This window comes from Ictalurus furcatus, chromosome 11 (genome assembly GCF_023375685.1).
Source record: "Ictalurus furcatus strain D&B chromosome 11, Billie_1.0, whole genome shotgun sequence".
Classification (NCBI taxonomy): domain Eukaryota; kingdom Metazoa; phylum Chordata; class Actinopteri; order Siluriformes; family Ictaluridae; genus Ictalurus; species Ictalurus furcatus.
This window is the reverse complement of record NC_071265.1, coordinates 4,495,378-4,521,674: the sequence shown is the minus strand read 5'-3', so window position 1 is coordinate 4,521,674 and position 26,297 is coordinate 4,495,378. Positions and strand designations below refer to the sequence as shown.

Below are 26,297 nucleotides of genomic sequence, written 5' to 3'. Positions count from 1 at the left end.
GATGATGATGATGATGGTGGTGGTGGTGGTGATGGTGATGATGATGATGATGTTTGTGGTTGATGAAACGTTGATGAGAATTTTGATAATAATGAGATTAGCAATGGTAATGAGAATGAAAGTGATGACGATGATGATGGTGATGATGATGGTGACGGTGGTGGTGGTGGTGATGGTGCTGATGATGATGATGGTGGTGGTGATGGTGATAGTGATGGTGGTGATGGTGATGATGGTGGTGGTGGTGATGGTAATGATGGTGGTGGTGGTGATGGTAATGATGGTGATGGTGATAGTGATGGTGATGATGATGGTCATGGTTGATGAGATGGTGGTGAGCATTTTGATAATAATGAGATTAGCAACGTTAAGGAAGAAGACAGTGATGGTGGTACAAATGTTGATAACGTTTCTGATAATGTTAATAATAATGATAAAAGCGATGACAATGATATGAATGATGCTGGCAATAAAAGAGATTATGAATGTGGTTGCTGTAGGTGATGTGATGATGATGATGATGGTCATGGTTGATGTGATGGTGATGAAAATGACAGTTGATGAGAATATTGGCATTAATAATGAGGATAACAATGGTAATAATGATGACGGTGATGATGATGAGGGAAACATTTCACGTTTGTAGGAAATAATCACATGACATATTTGTATGCAATACAAATATAATTATAATTATCTTTGGCATGATTGCACATGGACCCTAGAAAAGCCTGTCTCAAAATGACATGACATGACATGACATGACAATTAAAGTATTAAAGCACTGTCATGTTTTTGCTTGAGAAAAAAAAAAAAAAACATGGTAGAAATGAGAAAAAATGGATAGAAATTCTTTGACAATTCCCAGTGGGAGTGAAAGATTTGTTCATAAAGCAGCATATATAAGATAATGACGGCACAGCAGTCAAAATCAACCTTTGTTTTGTTTTGTTTTGTTTTGTTATCATTTTTTTTATTTTTATGAGATGTTTAAAACGTCACTGGGATGATTTGAGTGCAAAGACTGGTCAAAGTTTAACATCTCAGTGGAAATTAGACATTAGGATTGAACACGTGGCAGGAGACTGTTATTGATTTGCATACTGTACAGGCTACCATAGGATAGCGGTTTACCAGGGGGAAGTGGGCGGGGCGTCCGTGGTTAAGGCGTTTCCAATTTGCATATTCATAGAATCTGGATTTATCGCTGAGGGTGAAGTGGAAGCGTTTCTGTGCCCTTTGCTGTGAATTTTTTTTTTTTTTTTTTTTTCAAGCAGTTTATTATGCAATATGGGAAAATGTCTAGACTAATATGAGTCAAGTTAGGGGGAGATAAACCCATGAAAGAACTATTATTATTATTATTATTATTATTATTATTATTAAAGAATTTGGACTGTCCTGGTTTTGAACTTTATGAAAGGTTATTGCTGCTGAGTCGATGTTGATGTAAATCTGCTGATTAATAGCTCCATGATGAATAGCTCCATATGGCTGGTGGAGCAGCTGGGGTAGCCGAGGGCTCCCCTCCGGCCAGGGGCAAATCGGGGGGCAAATCAGAGAGGTTTTACTGCCATCACACACTCCGAGCACACAGCGAGCAGACAGACAGCAGAGCTAGCAGAGCTGTCTGTGGGATGTAGAGCTCTCCATAATGCACAAAATAAAGAGCTGAAACACTGCACTGCCAGCAAAACTAGGTTTAGAATTAAAAGCAAGAGGGAGAAGATTAAAAGCCAAATTCAGGGGGACATCCTGGGTTGATCTTCAATTTCCATGGTTGCACAATTTGCTAGAAAAGCTTCAGCTCCACAGAATATAAACAAAATAAATGCCAATCCTTTTTTTTCTTTTTCTTTTTCTTTTTTTTTTTTTTTTTAAGCTATACAGTTAAAATGGCGGTGTTATAATAAAGGTACAATAATAATGTGTCATGTGTAGAGTGGGTTATAAGTGTACCGCGTTTTCCTTTTCAACTTTCGATCACTTTATACAATCAACATTTGTTAGAAGTGTAACCTACAAATCGTCACGTGCATTTATAAACAATAAATGTTAAAAACAAAAATACCAAAAAAACAAACAACAACAAAAAAAAAGCCAAATGAATAATTTCTCGTTTAGATTGAAATGATCCGGATTATTTCTTTTGCTAGGGATGAATAAAAATAAATGTGCTTACTCACACTGCAGCTCCTTTTTTCACGTCGCCGAAAGCCAAACGCGAACAATAACCGCGTCTTGATTTTTCCTTTTTCTCTCCTTCTTTCCTGTCGGTTTCTTTGCTCTCCGGCGCTGCTGCTCTGCTCCGAATAAAAGCCCTTCAGCTCCTTGAAATATTGCATTTTATATCAGCGCCCGTGATTAATATTGCATCACTTACATTTAACATTTATTTTCTTTTTTTTTTCTTTTTTTTTTCTTCTTCTTCTTTTTTCCCTTTAAGGCGGCAACAGAGCTATATAAAACCGGATGCTGGAAGTTAAGTGCGATTTTACGCATATCACCAAAACTCATTTCCACCAGCCAGATGAGAATAAGTACAAAGGTTATAGATTTGTGGGGATTTGTGGGGATTTTTTTTTTGTTGTTTGTTTGTTTGTTTTGTTTTGTTTTTTTAAACCTTTAATTTTAATCTTAGATTGAATTTATTTACGGAATATTTTCGCCAAAGGTTTACCTTCAAATTACCCGAAATTAATAATAATGTGAATTAAAATGGTTTCATTTTAATGTAACCTATCCCCGACAATAATTATTATTATAGGCTAAACATCAACCTCAATGAACTAGTCAAATATTTTAAACATCATATTTATAACAATGGTAATATATTGTTATTTGTATTTTTTTTTTTTTTTTGGAATGAATTATTATTTTTAAATGTAGTCTTCTCATGTGGAATGAGTCTGGATGAAGTGTGGAGATGTGCATGTACACCAGCAGCACATTAGTGCGGATTGTATTGAGTGAGAGGTCGCGGTGTCTTTTTACGCTCCTCTTTAATGCCACTTTGTCTGACATGCTGTAACATCCCATTAGGCCAAGCGTAATCATAATTATAATAATTACTCAGCTTTTTAATTAGCGCCTCTTTGTGTTCGCTTTATTAATTTCCAAATCTCTGAGCATGAATTATTTATAAAAAGCGGTATATCAGGGGTATTCGCGTTTAATGTTGAAGGTAGAATCAACGGCTTACATAGCTGTTTAACGCTTACCTATTATTATTATTATTATGATGATTATTAGTAGTAGTAGTAGTAGTAGTAGTAGAATTGCTGCTTCAGTTGTTAGAGTTATTACCAAAAATTCGACATGTTATTGTCCCATTTCTCTACTTAGCTGCGACTAAATCCCCTCCAAATCAATAATAATAATAATAATAATAATAATAATAATAATAATAATAATAATAATAATAATAGTTATAATAATAGAACCGATTCGTCCTCTGTAATGTGAACGATATATTTTTTAAATTGCCTTCTAGTTGTTTTTTTTATCTTTGAAATTTGTGAAATATGAATGTAATTTTTCCTCCTTTTCCCTCCTAATTTGTCTATTTATCAATATTATAAAAATATGTTTACCTTCATTCAAATGGAGTTAAGGATATAGGCAATAATAATAATAATAATAATAATAATAATAATAATAATAATAATAATAATAATAATGAGCAGCTCTCTGACAGTGCAGGGATTTGAACTCGTAACCTTCAGTAGTGCATCTTGATAAGAACTGTCTGCTGAAAATCACCAGCTGGATGACAAGCTGGACGAGTTAAACTTGTGCATCCAGGTTTTAATTATTAAAAGTGAACTGTGGACATTATTATTATTTCAAAGTACTCTTTGTCTTTGTTTGATGCACACAAAAAAGTTTTATATATGGATTTGTATATACGTAAGTGGCATTAGGAGGATTGTACCTGGTGGACACACAACAAAATGTATAATGACAATAATAATAATAATAATAATAATAATAATAATAATAATAATAATCAGTCGTGTTGTTTCTCATTTGTCATTAATTTATTGAGAAGTGAACGGGCTCGCGGAGTGGATTTGGCTTTACAGAACAGAAGGGGCGATTGATGGATGGATTGATAGATGGATGAGGGGATGGATGGATGGATGGATGGATGGGAAGAAGGAGGGACTCAGAGCGCGCGCGCGACTCACCTCGGCCGCCGTCTGTAAACATATGTGCACAAAATAAATCACTACTTACACAACTTTCTCTTCTCTTCTCTTATTTTTTTTTCTTGACAATTATAACACGACAAAACGAACAGTTTGTGTGTGTGTGTGTGTGTGTGTGTGTGTGTGGCATTAAACAGTGACACCATCCACAAGGCTAACAGCAGGTCCTCTAATGCGGTAGTGCTTCAGTCGGTATTACTTTAATAATGCATAGAATGTTTGCACTGCAAACCAAAGTGTACAAATTCAAAAGAAATAAAGAAATAAATAAAAAAAAAGACAATTATATATAGATAGATTTTTTTTTCTCGCTATTATTATTATTATCCTTCATTTTGCTCCATCGGGATGGAGATGTGATCGTCTGACACATGCGAAGTTGTTATAGAGCCATCATGAAATAATACCAGTGACAGATTAATAAATTAAATATATAAAATAAATTTGAAAAAAAAAAAGAGGAAAAAATGGAAATCCAAGGTGAGCAGGTGTCATCTGTATGTTTATATATATACAAAAAGCATTTCAGTAGAGCTAATCAATTCGAATAATAATAATAATAATAATAATAATAATAATAATAATAATAATAATTTCAGTGCAATATTAAAAAAAAAAAATCCAAGTGGTGGTTGCCAGCTCTATTACAGACTCAACCATTAAACAGGGATTTTGTATCCTTTCTTCTTTGTTTTCTTTTTCTTTTTTTTTTTTCTTTTTTTTCAAAATTTGACTGCTTTTCCATCCGAAATGACTTTTTAAAGCTCCCGATTACAAACACACAAACCAGGAAACAAATTATAACCCGTAAATAGAATTATCTAAACAAATCAACTGATAAGAACTAAAACAGGACCACGAGTTTACAGTATGAGGTAATCCTTCCATGGCTATTTCATCATTGCAAATAAAAGTGTGTTTAATTAAAGGGAAATAAATAAATAAATAAATAAATAAATAAATAAATAAATAAACCCGAATTTCTGTGTTCTTGCGATGTTTCTGAGGAAGAAGGCATTATTAAGTGTTCTCCGCAAGTCTGGATTACCTGGAGTTTGCATACTTCACCAGCATCATGGGAAAATAAATATATAAATAAATAAATGATAAATATCATCATCTTAAATGAATTCAGGGCGCGAGAAGGGTCACGTAAAGTCTTATCCACAATAATAAAGTAATAAATCTGATTGATCATGAAAAACCCCACCGGGTCGGAACAGACCTACAAATTGTAGATCCCTTGGTCCAAAAATTGTCCTCGTCCTCCTCCTCATCATCATCATCACCATCATCATCACTGTCCTCATCTTCACCATCATCACCATCACCATCATCATCAGTGCGTCGCTGAAAATTTCAACCGTTTCTGTTTTTGTCTTTGGTTGCAAAACCAGACGCGCACCACGTTCTTTTTGAGGTCCAGTTTCTCGGCGATGGCCGCGATTTTCTCGCTGGAAGGTCGCGGCTGAACGGCGAAGTACGCCTCGAGAGAGCGCTTCTCGGGCGCGGCGATGGACGTGCGCTTGCGCTTCTTCTCGGCGCCGTTAAACAGCTCGGGTTTGTTCGTTTTCTCGCGCTGCGCGCCCTCGGCCTCCTCCAGCCAGGCCTGGAGAATGGGTTTGAGCGCGATCATGTTGTTGTGTGACAGTGTTAGAGACTCGAACCTACATATGGTGCTCTGACTGAGCGAGCCCACGCCGGGGATTTTCAGGTTGGCCAGGGCGCCGCCCACGTCCGCCTGGGTGACCCCGAGTTTGATCCGCCGTTGTTTAAAGCGCTCGGCGAACGCCTCCAGCTCGCGCGGGTCCGTATCCGAGTCGGGCAAAGACGGAATTCCGTTGGGAACGAGGCCGGAGGCGCCCTGGGCGCTGCCGGGGTGGCTGGGTAAAAGCCCCGGATGCGGGTGGTGCGGGTGGTGATGGTGTCCGAGCGTGGAGTTGATGTTCATAGCGGCCTGATGCGAGAGATGGCTCAAGCCGTGCATGTGTGAGTGCGGATGCGCCGAGGTCGAGATCAGTCCGCCGCCTCCACCACCTCCTCCGCCGCCTCCACCTCCTCCACCGCCGCCTCCTCCAGCTCCTCCGCCGGCCTCGTGCGCGCTCATCAGGGTGAGTGAAGGTGAGCTGATGTGCTCCATCAGGTCCGGTGGATCCAGGTTCTGATGGTGGTGGTGGTGATGGTGGTGGTGGTGCGGGTGGTGCGGCGGCGCGATGGGCACCGTGGACGTGGACGAGCACGGCACGCTGTTCATCGTGTGGTACGTGGCGTCGGGTTTGAACGGGTGCGCTTTGCCCTGCGACACCGCCATGTCCACGGCCGCCAGGGCCTCGGCGCGCGCCAGCAGGGTCTCGTCCAGGCTCGCGAAGATGTTGCTCTGTAGCTGCAAAACGGACAGCAGAGTGAGGACAGTTCAGTTTAGTCAAATATGACCAGTAGGCTAATATTGTCATCATATTAATACCTGAGAGTACTTGCAAAACCAAAAAGCGTAACAATCATGTTGTGGTTTAATAATAATAATAATAATAATAATAATAATAATAATAATAATAATAATAATAACTTACACTAAAAATAGAAATAATCCACAAAATAACATCATGCATTCAGTTGCATGCACGAAGAACAAATACAGTATGTTCACTGCAACATGGAATTTCTTCAGAAAAAAAAGAGAGAGAAGTTGGTAGTGTTTTGTTGTTGTTGTTGTTGTTGTTTGTTTTTACCTGTGGAGTTTGCAGACACGCTCTCCGGATCGCTTCCGAGCTCGAGTGTAAAGTGGTGTATTTGTGTTCGGGTAAACTCGGGTGCATGGCGAAATGAGGCTGTTTGCTGTTCATGGACATCATGATGGTGTTTCTGTTTGTGTTTTTCCGCAAAAGCGTCCGGCTTTCGTCGAGAAAAAAAATAATAAAATAAATAAAGTGCACAGCAGAGGAGGAGAAATAAATAATAAATAAATACGGATTTTAAATTCAAACTAATGCAGGCTAAGAGAACATAAATAAATAAAGATGTAAATAAAGTGGACGATGCTGCTCCGGGTCCAGGGTTGCGGTGTGTGTGTGTGTGTGTGTGTGTTTGTGTATATGTGTGTGTGTGTGTGTGTGTGTGTGTGTGCGCGCGCGCGTGTGTGTGTGTGTGTGTGTGTGTGTAGTCTCAGGTCGCGATGGTGTGAAGTTTAGGAGATCTGAGAGCCCGGTGCAGAGAGGAGATGCCTTGCAGTGTCTCGGTGGCGCTTATCTGTCTCCCTGCACGCGCTGCGCTGCGCTCTTACACCTGAGTCCCCTCTCAAAATCTCGTCCAGTAAGAGCTCGCGTTCTCTCGCGAGACTTCGAGCGGCCACTGCCTGAGGCTACGGCTATGACCAAAGCCCGCGCGCGCTGCCGAGCTTAATCTACTGCTGTCGGAATTACCGTAAATACGAGTTACGAGCGCTACAAAGTCGTAAAATACCACAGGAGGAGGAGGAATATCTGGAGATATAGGATACAGTAGCCTATATTATATTTCTGAGTTGTGACGTGTTAAATATAATGTATCCATTTTTTTAAGGGGGGGGGGCGCTAATTAAATCACGTTTGTTGTTGTTAATTTAAAAATTGACAGTATTTATCCAAATAAGTTGATCTAAATGTCTTTTTCTTATTATTATTTCAGCTGCAACAAGGCTTAACTGTGGTCCTACACTGAGTCGTTCTTGGTGTAAAGTGGTTTTACATTTACATTTATATTACATTTAGCTGAAGCTTTTATCCAAAGCGACTTACAAATGAGGAAACCTCATACACCAATGTTTTTTCACTAAGACCTGGCATAAAATACAGTCTAAGTCTAATTATAGTCTAATATAGTCCTAAGCAGGAGATTTAAAATCAGATAACTGCTGTAAAGTCCACCGCAGATCCAGACAGGAGAGGAGTGTTCAACTATAAACTATAAAACTTCACTGTAAAACTACAGCCAATCATAGCCTGGTTGTTCTATCCATCCATCCATCTTCTATACCGCTTTATCTTTTTCAGGGTCACGGGGAACCTGGAGCCTATCCCAGGGAGCATCGGGCACAAGACGGGGTACATCCTGGACAGGGTGCCAATCCATCACAGGGCACAATCACATACACACTCACACACCCATTCATACACTACGGACACTTTGGACACGCCAATCAGCCTACCATGCATGTCTTTGGACTGGGGGAGGAAACCGGAGTACCCGGAGGAAACCCCCGCAGCACGGGGAGAACATGCAAACGCCGCACACACAGGGACACGGTGGGAATCGAACCCCTGACCCTGGAGGTGTGAGGCGAACCTAGCCTGGTTGTTTTAGTTTTTAAACAATAGGCCTACATTTGCATCCATAACACCACCACTGAATTACTGAAAGATGTTACTATGAAGGTCATATTTTGGCTTACGTGTTCAAGCTTTAAGCTTAAAACATTCAGTTCGGTTTTATTTGTATTCCACTTTTAACAATGGACATTGTCGCAAAGCAGCTTTATAGAAATCTGGATATAGAGTTTAAATGTATGAACTTATCCCTAATGAGCAAGGCAGAGGTGACGGTGGTGAGGAAAAACTCCCTGAGAAGACATGAGGAAGAAACCTTGAGAGGAACCAGACTCAAAAGGGAACCCGTCCTCATCTGGGTGACAGCGGATAGTGCGATTATAAATCGTTTCTCTTCTTATGGAATTCAATTTGTAGGCTACCAAAAGTATTGAACGTGGCTTTTCAAGAAACGAATAAAAATGTACAGCGAGAAAGAAGAAAAACATTCTGAAACTGAAAAACAGTGAGCTCATTGGCAAAAACGTAACATGGTCTTCAAATCATTTTCTATATAAATAAATAAATAGAATAATTCTTTGTTAATGGTTTTCTTTGTGAATCTTCCTTTTCACTGATCAGGGTTTATGAATGCGCTGCCGGAGTTTTCATTTACGCTTTTCAAACTTTTCGCTAACGCTCCTCAAGTTTACGTCCACCATTTTGGCTCAAATCTCACATGTGAGCGGGGCTTAACAGCACTTTACTCTTATTGGTTAGTGAGATTTGGATCGACAGCTCCCTGGCCAGGAAGTAGAAATTCCTTTGGCGTGAATTTTGGAGAACGTTCTGGATGCGGTTCTCTGTATAGTTATAGGCCTAGTGTTTGTACTTTGTAGTGAAAATTACTTACTTACTTAATCAGTATATTAGCATCATTGTCATCATCATCATCATCATCATCATCATCCTCCTCACCTGGTCACTAGAGCTGTTGATCCCAATCTCACTAACCAATGAGAGTAAATTGCTGTTAAGCCCCGCCCACACCTGTGCTAACTGTGTAAACAAGAACTTGAGCATGAGCATCAGAGTCAGTTCTGAATTCATTAGAGTTTTAACGTTAAGTCCGTCATCTCAAACTAAATTGATTAACTGGTCAATGACGGAGACTTGAGCGCAAGCCGTTCTTCGCAATTGCAGTCGTAAATCTATCCAAGGAAGAACATCCACAGCCATCTTTATGGTTCGTGTGTAGTACCATCCACAGTCATCTCATGATGATCACATGGCTGTCCATGTGAAGCCATCCTCAGCAGCGAGGTATTTATCATACAATTGTCCTGACAGGTTGTAAACCAAATTTTCACTAAGACCAGGCATGAAAAAAGGCCTATATATTATTTATTTAAAATCAGATAACTGTAAAGCTGATAAGTTTATCTACACTGACAAAAATGACATACATTTACATGCAATTTTATGCAACATTATAGAAATAAATAAATAAGCTTATCAGCTTAGCCTATCATTCTTATATACCTTGTAAAATGTTGCCGGTAGCTATAACATCACTGTTTATTATAACATAGATATCATTTTTAAAATGATGTCGTTTCAGCTAGCTGTGTATTTTTTATCGTTATAGTGACTGGCGATATGATCGAAGGAAATCTAGTCTCGATGCAAAATTTGCACACAGTATATTTAATAATGGTTCATCATCACAATTAATGTAAATCCATGCATATTGTGTGCAATTTATCACTTTGTTTCGAACATGCGGTCGTTATTCAGCTAAGTAATCAGTAAGAGAGGTAAGACGGAATCGTCTCATGTTTTTTACTCGCGCCAATGCAGTTTAATGAAAAGTAAGCGTGTATGGTTATAAAGCATTAAAGGTCAGCTGTAACACAACACGGCTGTTTTAAAAGGCACTCTGTAGAAGGGTTTAATCTTTAGCGCAGCATTTCGTCGACCATTTTTCCATTAATACCATTCGTTTATCTTTGTAGAACTATATAGAACTGTACTTCAGTTCATTCGCTCGATCGAGCCGTTTATATTATTGTCATTATGATACCATATCTGTTTTAGAGTCATAAATGTCGGTACAACGATAGAAACTGTGAGTATTTTACAGTTACGGTGTGTAAATGTTCAAGCACAGATCTCGGCTTGTGTCTTGAGATCGTAAACGATTGCAAGATGTCGAGCTTTGTGCGGGAGGAAAATCAGTACACAGAATTATTCATACTATTACTTATTATCATATATAATTATTCTTTTTTTTTTTTTTTTTTGTAGAATTTACAATTCAACGACCTTCCGAAACCATTCATTATTTATTTTACTGTCTTTCTTTTACTGTCAGCTTTTCCATCAGCAGAAACATTGTGCTAGCATCAAACTAACACTTATTTTGTTTAATTTTATTAAGTTCTAGCAAAATCTGGTGGATTTATTTGTAAGTTTGGGCATGTATTAAGAAGATTCATATTTATGTGTATTGTTTATTTATTACAGTGATATCAATCTAATTCATAAATGCTGATGTTTAGGCCACTTAAGATTAGCTAACTAACGCTTCGTGGCCTAGTTCTGCTACAGCTAAAGCCTTATTATCGCATAAAAAAACCTGTAAGTGTTGACAGCATATTTGTCATATGATTTAATCGCCTTCAAAATGTTATCTAAATCTCCAAACCCTCATTTTTCTCACTGCCAAATGTTTCTAAAACAGGTCTTTTTCAAATGACAAATAATCCCAGATTCATAAACTGACAAGTTCATTATGATGAGCTTTTATTCAGGAGTCCCAGCTCCAGGAGTTCAGTAGTAATGGCTACTGAAATGAATAACATTGACATTACTGGTCATGGTACACTAGTTTCGCTGCTTTTAAGAGCTTCTGCCAAAAGCCTGCATGGTCGCTGTCATTTATCAGCGTGATTTATTATGCAAATGTAACCATATCATGTATATTTCACCAACCTTCAATCACTGCATGAAATTTTAATAGACTGACCGTGATGTGTTTGTGAAATGAAGTGTCAATTCATTTGCTTAAGAGCAGTGATTTTCAATCCTCAGGAACTACAGCTAGTCCATAATTTTATTTTATCCTGTTTTTACTTCATCCATCTCATGAAAATATAAACGTTCTAGTCCAGGCCTCTTAATGACCCTCTACCTAGGGGTCCTGAGTACTCAGTTCTGCTATTCCCCTTGTGCATTACTGTATAGGTCTTTAGAGAACCATCATTTAAAGAACCCAAAAATGGTTCTTCACAGCAGTGGCACAAGGAACCATGTTCTCTAAGAAAAAAAAAAAAAAAAACCTCTTACTTAGTGCTTTAAGTAACCAAAGTAAGGTTCTTAAGAGTGATGCCAGGAGAACCTTTTCTAGTCCCACAAGGAACCTGTTAAGTGATCACCAAGATCACATTGTTTCCTCATTCTCATGTTTGATGCTAGATTAACTGAAGCTCTCGACTTGTATCTGCATGATGTCATTTATTGTGCTGCTGCCACATGATTGGCTCGCTGGATAATTGCATGATTGTGCAGGTGCTCCTTATAAAGCGGCTGGTGTGTGTATTATCCCAATTTCAGTTCCAGGTTGTAACACTACAAAATGTAGCAAAAGTTCAAGGGGGTGAATACTTATGCAAGGCACTGCACCTTTAACGTGGTCATGAATATTTTACTGTTGAAAAATGGGTCTGTATCACCCTGAAGAATCATACGATAAGAGACACACTCCGTCCCACTCATGCTAAGAAATACAGTGGATATTTAAAAAAAAAAAAAAAAAAAAGTCTACACACCCCTGTTAAAATGGCCGGTTTTTGTGATGTAAAAAAAAAAAAAAAAGAAAAAAGAAAGAAAAAGAAACTGTGATAAATTATGTCCGAACTTTTTCCTACCCTCAACGTGAAATAACAATTAAGTGAATAACAATTAGAAGCATTTTAGGGGAAAATACGGGAAATAAAGAAGTTACAATAACCTGCGTGCATAAGTGTGCGCACCCTTTTACAGCCGGGGATGTGGCTGTGTTCAGGATTCAATTCAACATCATGTTCAAAAGTAATTATCATACAGCTGTCATCAATGAAATTATTCTGATTCACCCCAAATAAAGACCAGCTGTTTCTGTAGGACTTTCTTCACATCTTCTTGGTTTCATCTGACTCCTGAAGCCATGGTCTGCAAAAAGCTTACCAAGCATGCATGGTATTGAAAATCACTTACTGAAAGGTATCGATCAGGAGAGGGGTATAAAAGAATTTCCAAAACATTCAATTTACCATGGAACACCATGAAGGCCATCATCAACAAGTGGAGAAAACGGAGCATCACAGTGACATCACCAAGAACAGGACGTCCCTCCAACATTTACAAAAGGACAAGATAAAATCTTACCAGGGAGGCTGCCAGGAGACCTACAGCAACAATAAAGGAGCTGCAGGAATATCTGACAAGTACTGATTACTCCCTGCATGTCACAACAATCTCTCATATTCTTCACATGTCTGGGATATCTGGGGTAGACCGGCTAGAGGGAAGTCCTTTCTCACAAAAACCATCCAAGCTCAACTAAATAACCCCAAACCATGTGGCAAAATGTCTTATGGTCCGATGAGAACAATTCCAAAAGATATGTTTGGTGCAAAAAAAAAAAATCACCATATCACCAAAAGAACACCATTCCCACAGTGAAGCGTGGTAGTGGCAGCATCATCTTTTCTTCAATCAGCACTGGGGGTTTTATCAAGGTGGAGCGAATCATGAATAGCTACAAATCCCAGTCGATTTTAGCGCAAAACCTTAAGGAGTCTGCTAGTAAGCGAAAATTGAAAACGAATTTCAGCTTTCAGCGTGACAATGACCCAAAGCGTACATCCAATTCGACAACGGAACGGCTTAACCCAAAGAATATCAGTGTTGTTGAATGGTCTAGCCAGAACCCAGACCTGAATCCAAATACAAATCTGTGGGGTGATCTGAAGCAGGCTGTGCACAGGAGATGCCCTTACAATCTCATGGCGCTGGAATGAATGTGTTTAGCAAGAAACAGTGGGGAAATATTACCAAGTCACGATGTGCCACGCTGATAGACTCTTACCCAAAAAGACTGAGACAAGAACCTGACATTTTAACAGGGGTGTGTAGACTTTTTTATACCCACTCTACATGTCCAAATGTCACATCGATATATCACAAGGAATTACACAAAACCGTCTTGGTTGAGCGTTTGCTGTTCTTCTACTAAAGAATATAAACCAGACACTGAAATGTATTTTATATACCAACCGAAATGGAATTTCCATTATTAAGACCATGCATCCTAAAATTTAAGTCAGAAATGTATACAGTGTATTGTGCGCGTGTCCCCCCCGCCCCAAAAAAAACACTCAAGTTCTAATATTGTATGATTTACTTTGTTTTCTACTCATTCCACTGTCAGGCTTCTTATCAAATACGAAGTTCCTCACAAAATAAACAGGGCTATGTACAATCTGCCGGAGCGCTGGATATTAGATCACTTTGTTTAGCGGACGTCTGACAGCGCCGTGCGAAGCGTTTTCAGAACGCAGCGCTCAGCTGAAAACCTTTTATTGTCTTTCATTGTAAAAAATGTCAACTCAGAATAAAAAGCCATGTAGATTCTGGTTCAGGTCCTGTTAGCGACCAGACGGTTGTTGGTTTCAATCCCATGAACGCCATTGCCTACGTTTACATGCGAGTCCTCACCCCAATCCGAATGAATCCATGGATGAATGTATGGATTAGCAGGTCGTAGGTAACTGAGCAGTCAGTCAGTAAACCGGTGGGTCTCAAAGATTTCAGCCTTTAATCTGCGCAACGCTATGCATCGTTGATTTCTTAGAACTGGAAAACTTTTCAAAAGCATCAGGTTGACAACGTGGCAGCCACTTTTTCATTTCTGAAGTAATTCATTACAGGTAATTAATTCAATTAAATTAAGTAATTATGGTATTATGTTCTTACATGCTGTAGTTTAATAATCAAAGTAAAGATGGAACCGATCCGATACCCCGGATCAGTATTGAGCCCGACAAAAAATGGTGGATCAGATAAAAAGAAGGGGGAAAATGGAGAAGATTGGAATTGGAATTATTGTAAACGTTTATATCTAAAGAGATTTGATCGTATTTGTTTGCCGAGATTTACACCATAGGGGCGCACGGTGGCTTAGTGGTTAGCACCATTCATGGGGAACCTGGAGCCTATCCCAGGGAGCATCGGGCACAAGGCGGGGTACATCCTGGACAGGGTGCCAATCCTACTCACACACCCATTCATACACTACGGACAATTTGAACATGACAACCAGCCTACCATGCATGTCTTTGGACTTGGGGAGGAAACCCCCGCAGCACGGGGAGAACATGCAAACTCCGCACAGGGCCACAGTGGGAATCGAACCCCCGGTCCTGGGGGTGTGAGGCGAACGTGCTAACCACTAAGCTGAGATTTATCTTTACTGAGATTTATTTTTATGTGAAAGCTGTTATTTTGTGCCATTTTTCTCGAGTCATGTTTTTAGCTATGAATTTCTGCCTGTATTATTTTATAAGTGCTTCGGTTAAAAATTCATTTTAAAGCTTAGTAGTTTTTAAATGGAGAAATAAATGAATAACCCGGCTAATCCCCGGTATCAGTCTCGGAAAAGGAAATAGCGGTATTGCGCAATCTGTCAATAAAAGATTGATATAAAGGAATGTTTAAAGTTTTTCCCTCGGGAGAGACTTTGTCGTCGTCAGAGGTGTCACTTCTGAGAAATTTCTGTGGTTTTGATTTCACCGTGAAATTACTTCACCGTTTGTCATCCAGAGACAGCATGTACTGCCTGGTTTAGACTATACTACATACTTTTACAACATATATTTGATTGAAAACATATCATCAGGTTTTGTATTCAAATTATGCACACACACACACACACAAAAAAAAAACCAAACCTGGTTGTCAGGGGCAACTTGGAAACCGATTACAATTGAACCTGTCCATGTCGTAAAGCTGATTTGAACAAAAGTCATAAAAATCACTGATATTAATGTGATACTACTCACACTGTTTCATCAAACATTTTATTTAGTACAAGTTTCGACGGTGGATGATTTACAAAAATTTAATCTTGAGGTGTAATAACAACTTCCACAGTTGGCTAAAAAGATATAGCAGTAAAATCATTTACAACATGGTGGCCTGGACTACTGTAGGATTAACATGAGAGACTAGGAACTCTCATTATTTAACATGAACAGAGCTGCCATTAGGGGAGGATGATACAGCGCAAAAAATATACCAAACTACTAAAAAAATATATAATAATAATAATAATACCAAAAGAACAGGAGGAAATAAATAGATTTAAACAGATACTTGTTACCTGAGAGAGTAGAGTCGGTCACTGGCATAAAAGAATCTTGAGGTAACTTGAGAAAAACATTACACAGTGTTTAAAAGCAAATAAAATAACCTAAAAATGAAAATAACTGCACTATAAACCTAAACTGGCACTAATCTCATCCCTGGAGGCTCCGCCCACTAGATACAGAGCTCACGTTCTTCCTTTGTACACTTTTCTGGCCACATGCTTCAGAATACTGAATGCTGCGATCTGATTGGCTCTCTGCTTTCCCATGTATAGACACTTCCAGGAGAACACAATGAGCATTTCCGACTGAAAAGGGGCTCCCAGAAAAACTCCCGCCGTTAAAAATGATTAGTGGTGAGAAGACTAGAGGAGATCGTGCGTGTTTGATGATGAGCTAGTGGGAGAAAGTCTGTGATTGGTCGTGTGCTAATCAATGACAAATTACCTGATTCTGTAAAAGTAGGATGTATTTATAAAGAATCAGTCTGACTAAACGATCCCAGATCGGAGAGCCTCGTGTCTCATGTTAGCTGGCTAACTAGCGTTGGCATTGATGATTATGAATATTAAATCCTGTAAGAAATCCTGGCAGGTTAGCAAACTGAAGATTATGAACAGTTCTTATAAATTGTTAAGAGTTCAGATTATGAACGTGACAGAAATCCTGTCGTGTTAGCTCATCTAACAAAATATTCGACATGCATACATGAATACAGAGTGAGTCATGCTGTACAGATTGGAGGGAACTTGTTTTGGTTTTTTTTTCCCCCAGGTGTGAAACTATTTAATCCTGGACAGTTTGGAGGGACTGGACGTCGCTAAGCTAATGGGACGTTTCCGCTTCACAGATTCACAGAAGGTCTCCGGTACATCTGCGGCGCCATGCTGCTGCTCTCCGGCTGATTCGGGATCAACATGGACGACCAGATCTGATAACGACACGGCATCAAAGTCAGGCGGTAACCGAGGCGTGTGAACGCGAGAGCCTTCACCTTCGGCCATCATGGAGTCCAGCTCAGAGACGATGTCGAGGAACGCCGCGTCCATACGAGCTTCCTCTGCTAAGGAGACGCCCTCGCTGACGTTCTGCTCGTGGAAAGTACTGGAACAAGGCTCCTCCCACCTGCTCCACACACTCGGACTGGCTGAATTTACTGAGGTTTTCGGCTCTAATAGACTGTTGCTGACTTTAGGAGAAGTGTGTTCCACTGAGGAAAATCCTGTGAAGCTGCTCGAGCTGCCACAGTCATCAAAGCTGAGCCTCCTCAGATAGGGGAGGCGGTTACAGCCGGGCTTTTTCTCACGCCGCACCACAGGGCTTTTCAGACTTAAACGGCCAAGTGCTGAGGAGGGAGTAGGGGGAGTTGAGGGCAGGGCAAAGTTCACCATAGGGTCCTTGTGAGAACCTGAAGCTTCATCAGAGGGAGGAATATGCAGGAAACCATGATTGTGTGAAGGATCTACAGACGTATCGTCCAGGCTTGAGCTCCTACCGTCTACAGCTCCGTCCTGCCTCTGCTCAGAGGAAGAGCTCTGCGATGGAGCCCCGCTCTGGAGGTTCGACACTTGGGACTCCAGCTCCTCGATATAAGCATCGCTTCGCTCCAGAGCCTTCTTCAGCTGCGTCATCTCTCGCTCGTGCTGTGAGATCTTAGCCTCCAACGCTGCTACAGTGTACCTGCCAAACCTGAGACAGGAGAAAAATTATTAAAAATTAAGAAAGAAAAATATAAAGGGAATGTGAAAGTAAGAAAAAGCCAGAAAGAAATCATTGACAAGGAATTAAGGAAGGAATTTAAGAAATTTAAGGAAGGAAGGAAGGAGGGGAAAAATAGCAAGAAAGCAAACAAATGTATAGGTAAGAAAAGAATTAATAGAGAATAGATTTAATAAAGAAAGAAAGAAAGAAAGAAAGAAGGTGAGTGAGAATGTGTGTGAGAGAGCGAGTGAGTCAGAGTGAGAGTGTGAGAATGATAGTGAGAGAGTGAGAATGAGAATATGTGAGAGAGTGAAAGAGTGTGAGAATGAGAGAGTGTGAGAATGAGAGAGTGTGAGAATGAGAGAGTGTGATAATGAGAATGAGAGAATGAGAGTGAGAATGAGACAGTGAGAGTGAGAGAGTGAGAATGAGAGTAAGAGAGTGAGAATGAGAGAGTGAGACAGTGAGGATGAGAGAGTGAGAATGAGAGAGTGAGACAGTGGGACAGAGAGTGAGAATGAGAGAGTGAGACAGTGAGAATGAGAGAGTGAGAATGAGAGAGCGAGAGAGTGAAAGAGTGAGACAGAGTGAGACAGTGAGAATGAGACAGTGAGAATGAGAGAGTGAGACAGTGAGAATGAGAGAGTGAGACAGTGAGAGTGAGAGAGTGAGAATGAGAGAGTGAGACAGTGAGACAGAGAGTGAGAATGAGAGAGTGAGATAGTGAGAATGAGAGAGTGAGACAGTGGGACAGAGAGTGAGACAGTGGGACAGAGAGTGAGACAGTGGGACAGAGAGTGAGAATGAGAGAGTGAGACAGTGAGAATGAGAGAGTGAGAATGAGAGAGCGAGAGAGTGAAAGAGTGAGACAGAGTGAGACAGTGAGAATGAGACAGTGAGAATGAGAGAGTGAGACAGTGAGAATGAGAGAGTGAGACAGTGAGAGTGAGAGAGTGAGAATGAGAGAGTGAGACAGTGAGACAGAGAGTGAGAATGAGAGAGTGAGATAGTGAGAATGAGAGAGTGAGACAGTGAGAATGAGAGTGAGACAGTGAGAATGAGAGAGTGAGACAGTGAGAATGAGAGAGTGAGACAGTGAGAATGAGAGAGTGAGACAGTGAGAATGACAGAATGAGAGTGAAAGAATGGGAGAGAGAGAGTGAGAGAGAGTGAGAGAGTGTATCTGCACTCAGGTGAGTGATCGTTACTGATGTGTAGCTTTAATGGAATCTCAGATTTAAAACACAATATTGCGTCATATCACTGTACAGACACAGAAGCTGAGAGTTTCAGTGATACAATAATAAACATCAGCATGTGCTGGGATTAAACACACCGAACCGCGAGCAGGCTGCTGGGGGGGGTGTGTGTGTGTGTGTGTGTGTGTGTGTGTGTGTGTGTGTAACAGACGTCAGTGTGTTACACCGTCAGTGAGCTAGTGCTTACTTCTGAGGAGATCTGCTCTCCACCTCGGCTCTCAGGCGCAGGTTTTCCTGGACGAGGTCGACGTTCTGGGAGCGCAGAGTCTTGTTAGCCTGAGGGGGAAAAACCATGAGAGTTTGCCTTCAAACCAGTGGCCTTTTGATTAAGCAGCTCAGGAGCTGAGAGAACACACAAGCCTCAGAGACGCGGGTAAGAGCGGCCATTTTCCACAGAGACAGGGTCAGGCCCGGTTCACACACTGCAAACACACACGGCTAACTACAGTGCACCTCCTGAAGGCAATGCTGCACTCACACACTGCGGACAAGCACACAGGGTAACAGTTTTAAACTAGAACAAAAGAAAGAAGGAAGAAACTGAGAAGGAGAAAGAAAAAAATGACTACAAATAAAAAAGAAAGAGAATGAGGGAAAATGAAGAAAAGAAAAAGAACAAACAATGAAAAACTAAATAAATGAGTGTTTTAGCTCTCGAATGATGTGGTGAAGGTGTAAATGTTCACACATGAAAGAAAGAAAGAAAGAAAGAACGAACAATTCAGAGTTTTTAAATAAGAAACAAAAGAAAGAATTAGGAAATAAAAGGAAAATATTTATTTAAATGAGAGGGAAAAAAACAAAAATAGTAAAAGAGAATAAGAAAAAAAAGATAAAATGAACAAAAAACTAACAAAACAAAAGAATACGTTAGCCCTGAAAAGCTCTGGTGAAGGTGTAAATGTTGATAATTGAAGAGATATTGAAGGAGAGAGAGAGAGAGAGAGAGAGAGAGAGATCCATGACAGCTAGCAGTTTCCAAACATTGTCAAAATAAAAAACAAAAACATATTTTTTTTAATGAAACCTACAAGTGAAAAAGAAATAAAGAGAAAGAGAAAAAAACTAATTAAAGAAAAAAAAACACAAAAAAATCAGAGATGTTAGGCCTCAAAAGCTGTGGTAGATGGGAGGGATGGGAGAGAGAGAGAGAGAACAAGAGAGAGAGAGAGAGAACAGAAAGAACAGCGAGAGAGACAGAACAGAGAGAGACAGAACAGAGAGTGAGACAGAAGAGAGAGAGAGAGAGAGAGAGAGAGAGAGAGAGAGCAGGAGAGACAGAGAGAGAGACAGAAAAGAGAAAAAACAGAGAGAGAGAGAGAGAGAGAGAGAGAAAACAGACAGAGAGAGAGAAAACAGAGAGAAAACAGAGAGGGAGAGAGAAAACAGAGAGGGAGAGAGAAAACAGATAGAGAGAGAGAGAGAAAGAACAGGAGAGAAAACAGAGAGAGAGAAAACAGATAGAGAGAGAGAGAAAGAGTGAGCGAGAGAGAGAGAGAGAACAGAAAGAACAGAGAGAGAGAGAGAGAGAGAGAGAGAACAGGGAGAGAAAGAGAAAGAGAGAGAGAAAGAAAGAAAATCAGTCATAAAAGTATACATTTTCACAGTCAGATAAAGAAAGAAAGAAAGAAAGAAAGAACAAAAGCAGCGGTCATGAACGGATGGACAGTGGACGGAAATCGTACGTCTCTCAGCTTGTCCACGTCCTCCTGCACTCTCTGATAGAGCTCAGTGGCAGCTCGCAGCTTATTGGCCGTTTCCTCCAGGAGGGCGGAGCCAGGCGGGGTGTCGCTAGGAGAGCTCAGGGTGGCAGCGGGCTTCAGTGAGGCCTTCAGCTGTGACTCCAGACTCACGCTTCTGCTCTTCAGCTCTTCATTCTCCTTCAGCAGAGTCTCCAGTTCATCCTGTAACGAACGTGATGAAACCCACACACACACACACACACCACATCGTAAATAAATAAACATGACGCTGGCGCTTCATTCTGTACGGCCTCATCCATCTGCTAGTGACTGGAGCGAAACATTTCTACAAACGCATGCGCACGTAGAGACGAAAGGAGCTCACACCACAGCCCTGCGGACTTCTCGAATCTGATTGGTCAGGGGGCGTCGATTGACATTCTATAACAGCAGCTCTGACTGGAACACAGCTACAAATCACAGGCTTAAATTAACGTGCGTTATCGTCGCCATAGTAACAGCTCATTCACAGGGACCAGTATACTGGATGCTCCACATAATCTAAAACTAACAATAAATGGACATGTTTTGTTTGTTTGCTTTTAGAATAATTCATATTGTGAAGTGTTTTGTAATTTCTTTACGGAAGTGGAGTCTCCAGTTTTCTACGATGGGAAAGTCCGAGGCATTTCTTCTTCTTGTCTTTTTTTTCAGTAACATAAACTGCATTGTTTTTTTGGTTTATTAAGGCTGTTATCATGTAACTGTGATATCGGGAATTTGTTTTGCAGACATAACAATAAAATATTGTTATATATATATATATATAAGCTGTGCTTGATATGTCCTTGTAGAATATTGATCATGAGAATGAGTCTTTATTAATCACGTAGACATTACAGCACAGTGGAATTCTTTTCTTCGCATACCCCAGGATGCCATTAAGTTGGGGGTCAGAGCGCAGGGTCAGCCATGATACAGCGCCCCCTGGAGCAGAGAGAGTTAAGGGCCTTGCTCAAGGGCCCAACAGTGGCAGATTGGCGGTGCTGGGGCTTGAACCCCCGACCTTCCGATCAGTAACCCCAAGCCTTAACCGCCAAGCCATCAGTTGATCATTGGAAAATTGCTGCGGTGTAAGAGGAACAAGTCGCTTCGTGTCACCCTGGCGTTGATTATTTTCCTGGAAAAAGCAGTGTTTCATTCCTAACACACAGCTCTGACCTCGTATTCTCGCAGCAGTAATTCCCCTCGCGTCTTCCTCAGATGCTTCCTGACCGAAAGGCTTTCCCTGGACTCGCTCTCGTTCGTGGCTCCTGTTATCAAGAACAGCACGGGTCCGAGAGTTAAAGAGGCGAAAGAAAAAAAAAGTACACGTGCACAGCTTCAGATGTCTAATCAGTTTAAATGATGCAACGTGTAAGCAAAATGACCCAGCTGTGTCTGGCACAGTGCGGGGATTTCATCGTAACCCCAGTGACCCTCTTTGTTTTGAAGGGAAATATTATTAGATAGATTTAATTATTGGTGATGACGTGTTGATATGATGACAGTCTAGGATAAGGAACTGTTACATGGATGACGTTATACAGCAGGGATACAGACCCATGGTTCTCAACGTGGCTGTTGTGGAACCGCAGGGACGTAGAGTTCGAGTGTCCGAAATTCTATCATAATTATTTTTAGTGTTACTAAAACTACTATCATTGATGTCGTTTCAGCTGTCATAGTTATTGTATCATTGTTATTATAGTATTATATAATACTACTGTAGGTCTGGAATTTTCAGAAAAACTAGGAAACGTTCTGTTCACAAGATAGGAATTTTGAACCTATATTCGAACACCGTGCAACTAGTTTAGGTTCTTATCGTTCTCATATATAATAAATAGGATGGTGTATATAGGTGCATCTCAAAAAATTTTAATATCGTGGGAAAGTTCATCTGTTTCCGTAATTTAATTCGAAAAGTCGAACTTTCATAGATTCTAGATTCATTACGCAAAGTGATATATTTCAAGCCTTTTTAGCTTTGTTTTAATTTTGATGATTACGGCTTACAGCTCACGGAATTCACAAATCCAGTATCTCAAAATATTAGAATGAAGAATTTATAGTACAGAAATGTCGACCTTGTGAAAAGTATGTTAATTTATGCACTGATACTCGGTCAGGGTTTTAATCCTTCTGCATGAATTACTGCATCGATGCGGCGTGGCATGGAGACGATCAGCCTGTGGCACTGCTGAGGTGTTCTGGAAGCCCAGGTTGCTTTGATAGCGGTCTTCAGCTCGTCTGTATTGTCGGGTCTGGTGTCTCTCGTAGATTCTCTATGGGGTTCGGGTCAGGCGAGTCGGCTGGCCAATCAAGCACAGTAACACCACGGTCAGCAAACCAGTTACTAGTAGTTTTGGCACTGTGGGCAGGTGCCGAGTCCTGCTGGAAATCAGCATCTCCATAAAGATCGTCAGCAGATGGAAGCATGAAGCGCTCTGAAATCTCCTGGTAGACGCTGCATCGACTCTCGACTTGAGAAAACACAGTGGACCGACACCAGCAGATGACTTGGCAACCCAAATCATCACTGACTGTGGAAACTTCACACTGGACTTCAAGTAGCTTGGATTCTGTTCCTCTCCACTTGTCCTCCAGACTCTGGAACCTTGATTTCCAAATGAAATGCAACATTTACTTTCATCTGAGAAGAGGACTTTGGATCACTGAGTAACGGTGTTTTGAGTTAAATCGCTGATTAGAGATCTTCTCAGGTCGACATTTCTGTATTATAAATTCTTTATTCTAATATTTTGAGATACTGGATTTGTGATTTTCATGAGCTGTAAGCCGTATTCATTAAGATTAAAACAAAAAAGGCTTGAAATATTTCACTTTATGTGTAACGAATCTAGAATATACGAAAGTTCCACTTTTTGAATAAAATTACGGGAAAAAATGAACTTTTCCCACAATATAAAATTTTTTTGACATGCACCTGTATTTGCGTAAATAGATGGCTTATATTTCTTATTCTTCATAACAGGTTTACGTTCAGTCCCTGAACGTGTCTAGAGATTGACAAATCTCCTCAACACTCAAATAAACACTGAGCGTCTGAGCAGCAGTCGAGGCTCCTCCTGACTCTTACCGATGATTTCTCGGCACGGGTTTTCAGGTGTGATGGGAACTCTGCAGGTGGGACACTGACTGCACTTCTGAAGCCAAAGCTCGATGCAGGCTGCGCAGAACACATGGTGGTTACAGCAGATCATCGGCTTACGGACCTGCGCGTACACGACAAGACAAAAGGTCAGTGTGATGAGGGCTTACAGAATAGAGAGGATTTGGTCAGGGACATAATGCAAATATGGATGACGCTAAGACGGTCCTGGCACATTATCAGAATCTGGTAACTTTCTGAGCAGAGGAAGAAAAACAAAATGTCTTCATATATTTTTAAGGACACTGTAACTGTAATGAAATCCTTTTTGAACGAATAACCAGTATTCTTGATCTTTAACGTGGTGCTATTACTTTAAGTCACTGAAGTTATTGTCACACACTGAACAGGACGTTACACCAGTGACACATTTCCATCAAAGACGTAGTTTCCAAGACGCCATCAACAGCACTCAACACACAAAGCATTTATCACACCAGCATCAATAAATTATTCTATTAAATCCTTTTTTCTTTTATTTCTGTAAAAATTCTTTTACAGGGAGATTGATAAGCGTAACTCTAATGGTACATCTAAAATACAAGCCAACTGAATAACTTGTAGACTGTAGAGGGAAACTAGAGTACCAGAGTGTAAGAGGTGCTGGTTGAAATAGCCACTTGTTCCTCTGAACTGTGACCCTGGAAGCACTTATAAACAACTTTTTGACATTTCAAAATACAAGTTTTAAAAACTAAAAGGTGCATTAGGTAAGATTAGTCTCTATTTGTTTGGTTTTTTCAAGATTAGGTCTCTAGGCTAGATGGGTTCGATATCTGAATGATTCCCTTCCATGTTCATGAAGCTCTGCCTGCAGGATCTTAGGTGGCCTGTATAGTGTCTATAAAAATGATTGACAGGAGGCACTTCCCAACACAAACCAGCATGGTTTGTGGACTGGAAGTCAGTTTTCCAAATGGGTTTTCCCAGTGGTTAAACCTTTTCTAAGGCCACAGCTTTATCCACTGTTTTTTCTGTGTATTTTTTTTATTTTTTTTAATCACGTTCTACTTCTAATCTTCCAGGTTATTTGTACAAGTAAGGAATTTAAAAAATTAATATCGTACCTTTAAATGATTTATATTATTAAAAACTTATTTGACAGACCTCATACTTTCTTCAGCATATGACATTTAAATTCTTTTTCCATTAAAGCATTTTTATTGCTTTATGAACCTTTAAAGTAACCCGATGATGTCTCTTCTTGTGCGGCTTTTTTTCTTTTTAAAAAAATTTTTTAAACTATGTCATGACCAATAGGTTAAGAGACAGGTTTTTCACCATAGTTTTAGAATGACTCTTCTACCCAAGCATTTTCAGGTCAGTACTCTGTCTTACTTTGTGTTGTGTTAGTAGGAATAATATATTGGAGTGCAAAAGTGAAGTGCGCATGCGCAGAAAGCATTGGGCCGTCGGGATAGTTAGAGTAAATTTGTCCGAACAGGACATTAATTCAGAATTAGAAAACAATGTGAGAAATATGTGTTTACACTGAAATTTAATACTAGATATGGAAATATACATAAATATAAAATTACAGGCGCAAAATTCAGTGTAGATTTGTGCCGTGAATTAACATATGTAACATTAAGCATGATTAAAGAGTAACAAACTAACAAGACAAACAAATACATAAATAAACAAGAAAAAAATTAATCAATTTTCAGAATATCAGTGCAGACATGCAAATTATTTTCGTTACATCTGGGATATTGCAAACAATATTCAAATATTTTAGCGTTAAATCAGATCTTAAATTATATATATATATATATATATATATATATATTTTTTTTTTTTTACTTATTTATTTATTTTTACATTTTAACAGAAATAGTTTGCGTTAACCAAAACAAATTCAGCCTGTGAAATATATTTACTGAAATATAGAAATGTAAAGTAAATGATAGTTTTCTGCAAAAGTAAACACAATAAACAGGAAATAAGCCGGCTGGCTAACTAACGTGTTTTTAGTCCTATTTAATAAGTTCTTCTTTAATAAACCTTACCTTTCCGAGGCAAATCTGACAAGATATGGGTAATGTCAGAGACAGGGTCACGTTCTGGACGTTTTGAGCCATTTCTGAATGTAAGACAAAACATTAACGTTCCTCTGGTCCAAACAAAACAAAAACAAAACTCCCTCCTCTACAGAGCAGCGGCTACAACTACGGCGAGTCAGAAGGACCAAACCACGTGAGAGCGGATTCGCGAATCAGCGTATTGAGAGAAAATGAGAGAGATGCGCATGCGCACTGAGATAGCATTCGTTGCGATTTTAATTTGGGTTTGTTTGATGGTTCTGCCATGTTTTCTGCCCGGACTCTTTGTATTTTCCAGTGTATTTTGGTTTAGTTTTGACAGATAAATACTATATGGTATGTTGAGGGATCTTCAAACATGTAGAACTTTAGAAGGATAAACGTTTTACGGTTGCAGAAGCACAACGTTCAGAGAAATTAGTCTAATTATTGCAAACTTTCAAATGTTGAATGATTAATACAGAAACACTACCTCCTCTTGCTGTATGTGTATCTAATT

The 26,297-nt window shown here is 39.8% G+C and overlaps 2 protein-coding genes across 4 annotated transcripts; both read right to left on the bottom strand.

Moving 5' to 3' along the window:
- Window positions 1–4,200: 4,200 nt before the first annotated feature.
- Window positions 4,201–7,710, bottom strand: pou4f1 (POU class 4 homeobox 1). The gene is made up of 2 exons (XM_053636703.1): window positions 6,941–7,710; window positions 4,201–6,594 (listed from the first exon to the last, which is right to left on the bottom strand). The coding sequence occupies exons 1-2, from the start codon at window positions 7,061–7,063 to the stop codon at window positions 5,551–5,553; spliced, it is 1,167 nt and encodes a 388-aa protein (XP_053492678.1). The 5' UTR covers window positions 7,064–7,710; the 3' UTR covers window positions 4,201–5,550.
- A 7,262-nt stretch (window positions 7,711–14,972) lies between these two features.
- Window positions 14,973–25,900, bottom strand: obi1 (ORC ubiquitin ligase 1). Of its 3 annotated transcripts, XM_053636699.1 has the most exons (6): window positions 25,766–25,897; window positions 23,685–23,820; window positions 21,764–21,855; window positions 20,546–20,764; window positions 19,048–19,136; window positions 14,973–17,589 (listed from the first exon to the last, which is right to left on the bottom strand). In XM_053636699.1, the coding sequence occupies exons 1-6, from the start codon at window positions 25,835–25,837 to the stop codon at window positions 16,683–16,685; spliced, it is 1,515 nt and encodes a 504-aa protein (XP_053492674.1). In that variant the 5' UTR covers window positions 25,838–25,897; the 3' UTR covers window positions 14,973–16,682. The 3 variants fall into 3 exon arrangements, with proteins under 3 accessions (XP_053492674.1, XP_053492676.1, XP_053492677.1); XM_053636701.1 differs by lacking the exon at window positions 21,764–21,855 and having other exon boundaries at window positions 25,766–25,900; XM_053636702.1 differs by lacking the exons at window positions 21,764–21,855; window positions 25,766–25,897 and having other exon boundaries at window positions 23,685–23,827.
- Between the last annotated feature and the right edge of the window lie 397 nt (window positions 25,901–26,297).

Coding starts and splice junctions, on each gene's coding strand:
- pou4f1 (XM_053636703.1), bottom strand. CDS start 7,063: ATGATGTCCATGAACAGCAAACAGCCTCATTTCGCCATGCACCCGAGT. Junction 6,595..6,940: donor CGTGTCTGCAAACTCCACAG/GTAAAAACAAAC, acceptor TCCGTTTTGCAG/CTACAGAGCAACATCTTCGC.
- obi1 (XM_053636699.1), bottom strand. CDS start 25,837: ATGGCTCAAAACGTCCAGAACGTGACCCTGTCTCTGACATTACCCATA. Junction 21,856..23,684: donor CCCGTGCCGAGAAATCATCG/GTAAGAGTCAGG, acceptor TCTTGATAACAG/GAGCCACGAACGAGAGCGAG. Junction 20,765..21,763: donor TACTGCTGCGAGAATACGAG/GTCAGAGCTGTG, acceptor CGTTCGTTACAG/GATGAACTGGAGACTCTGCT.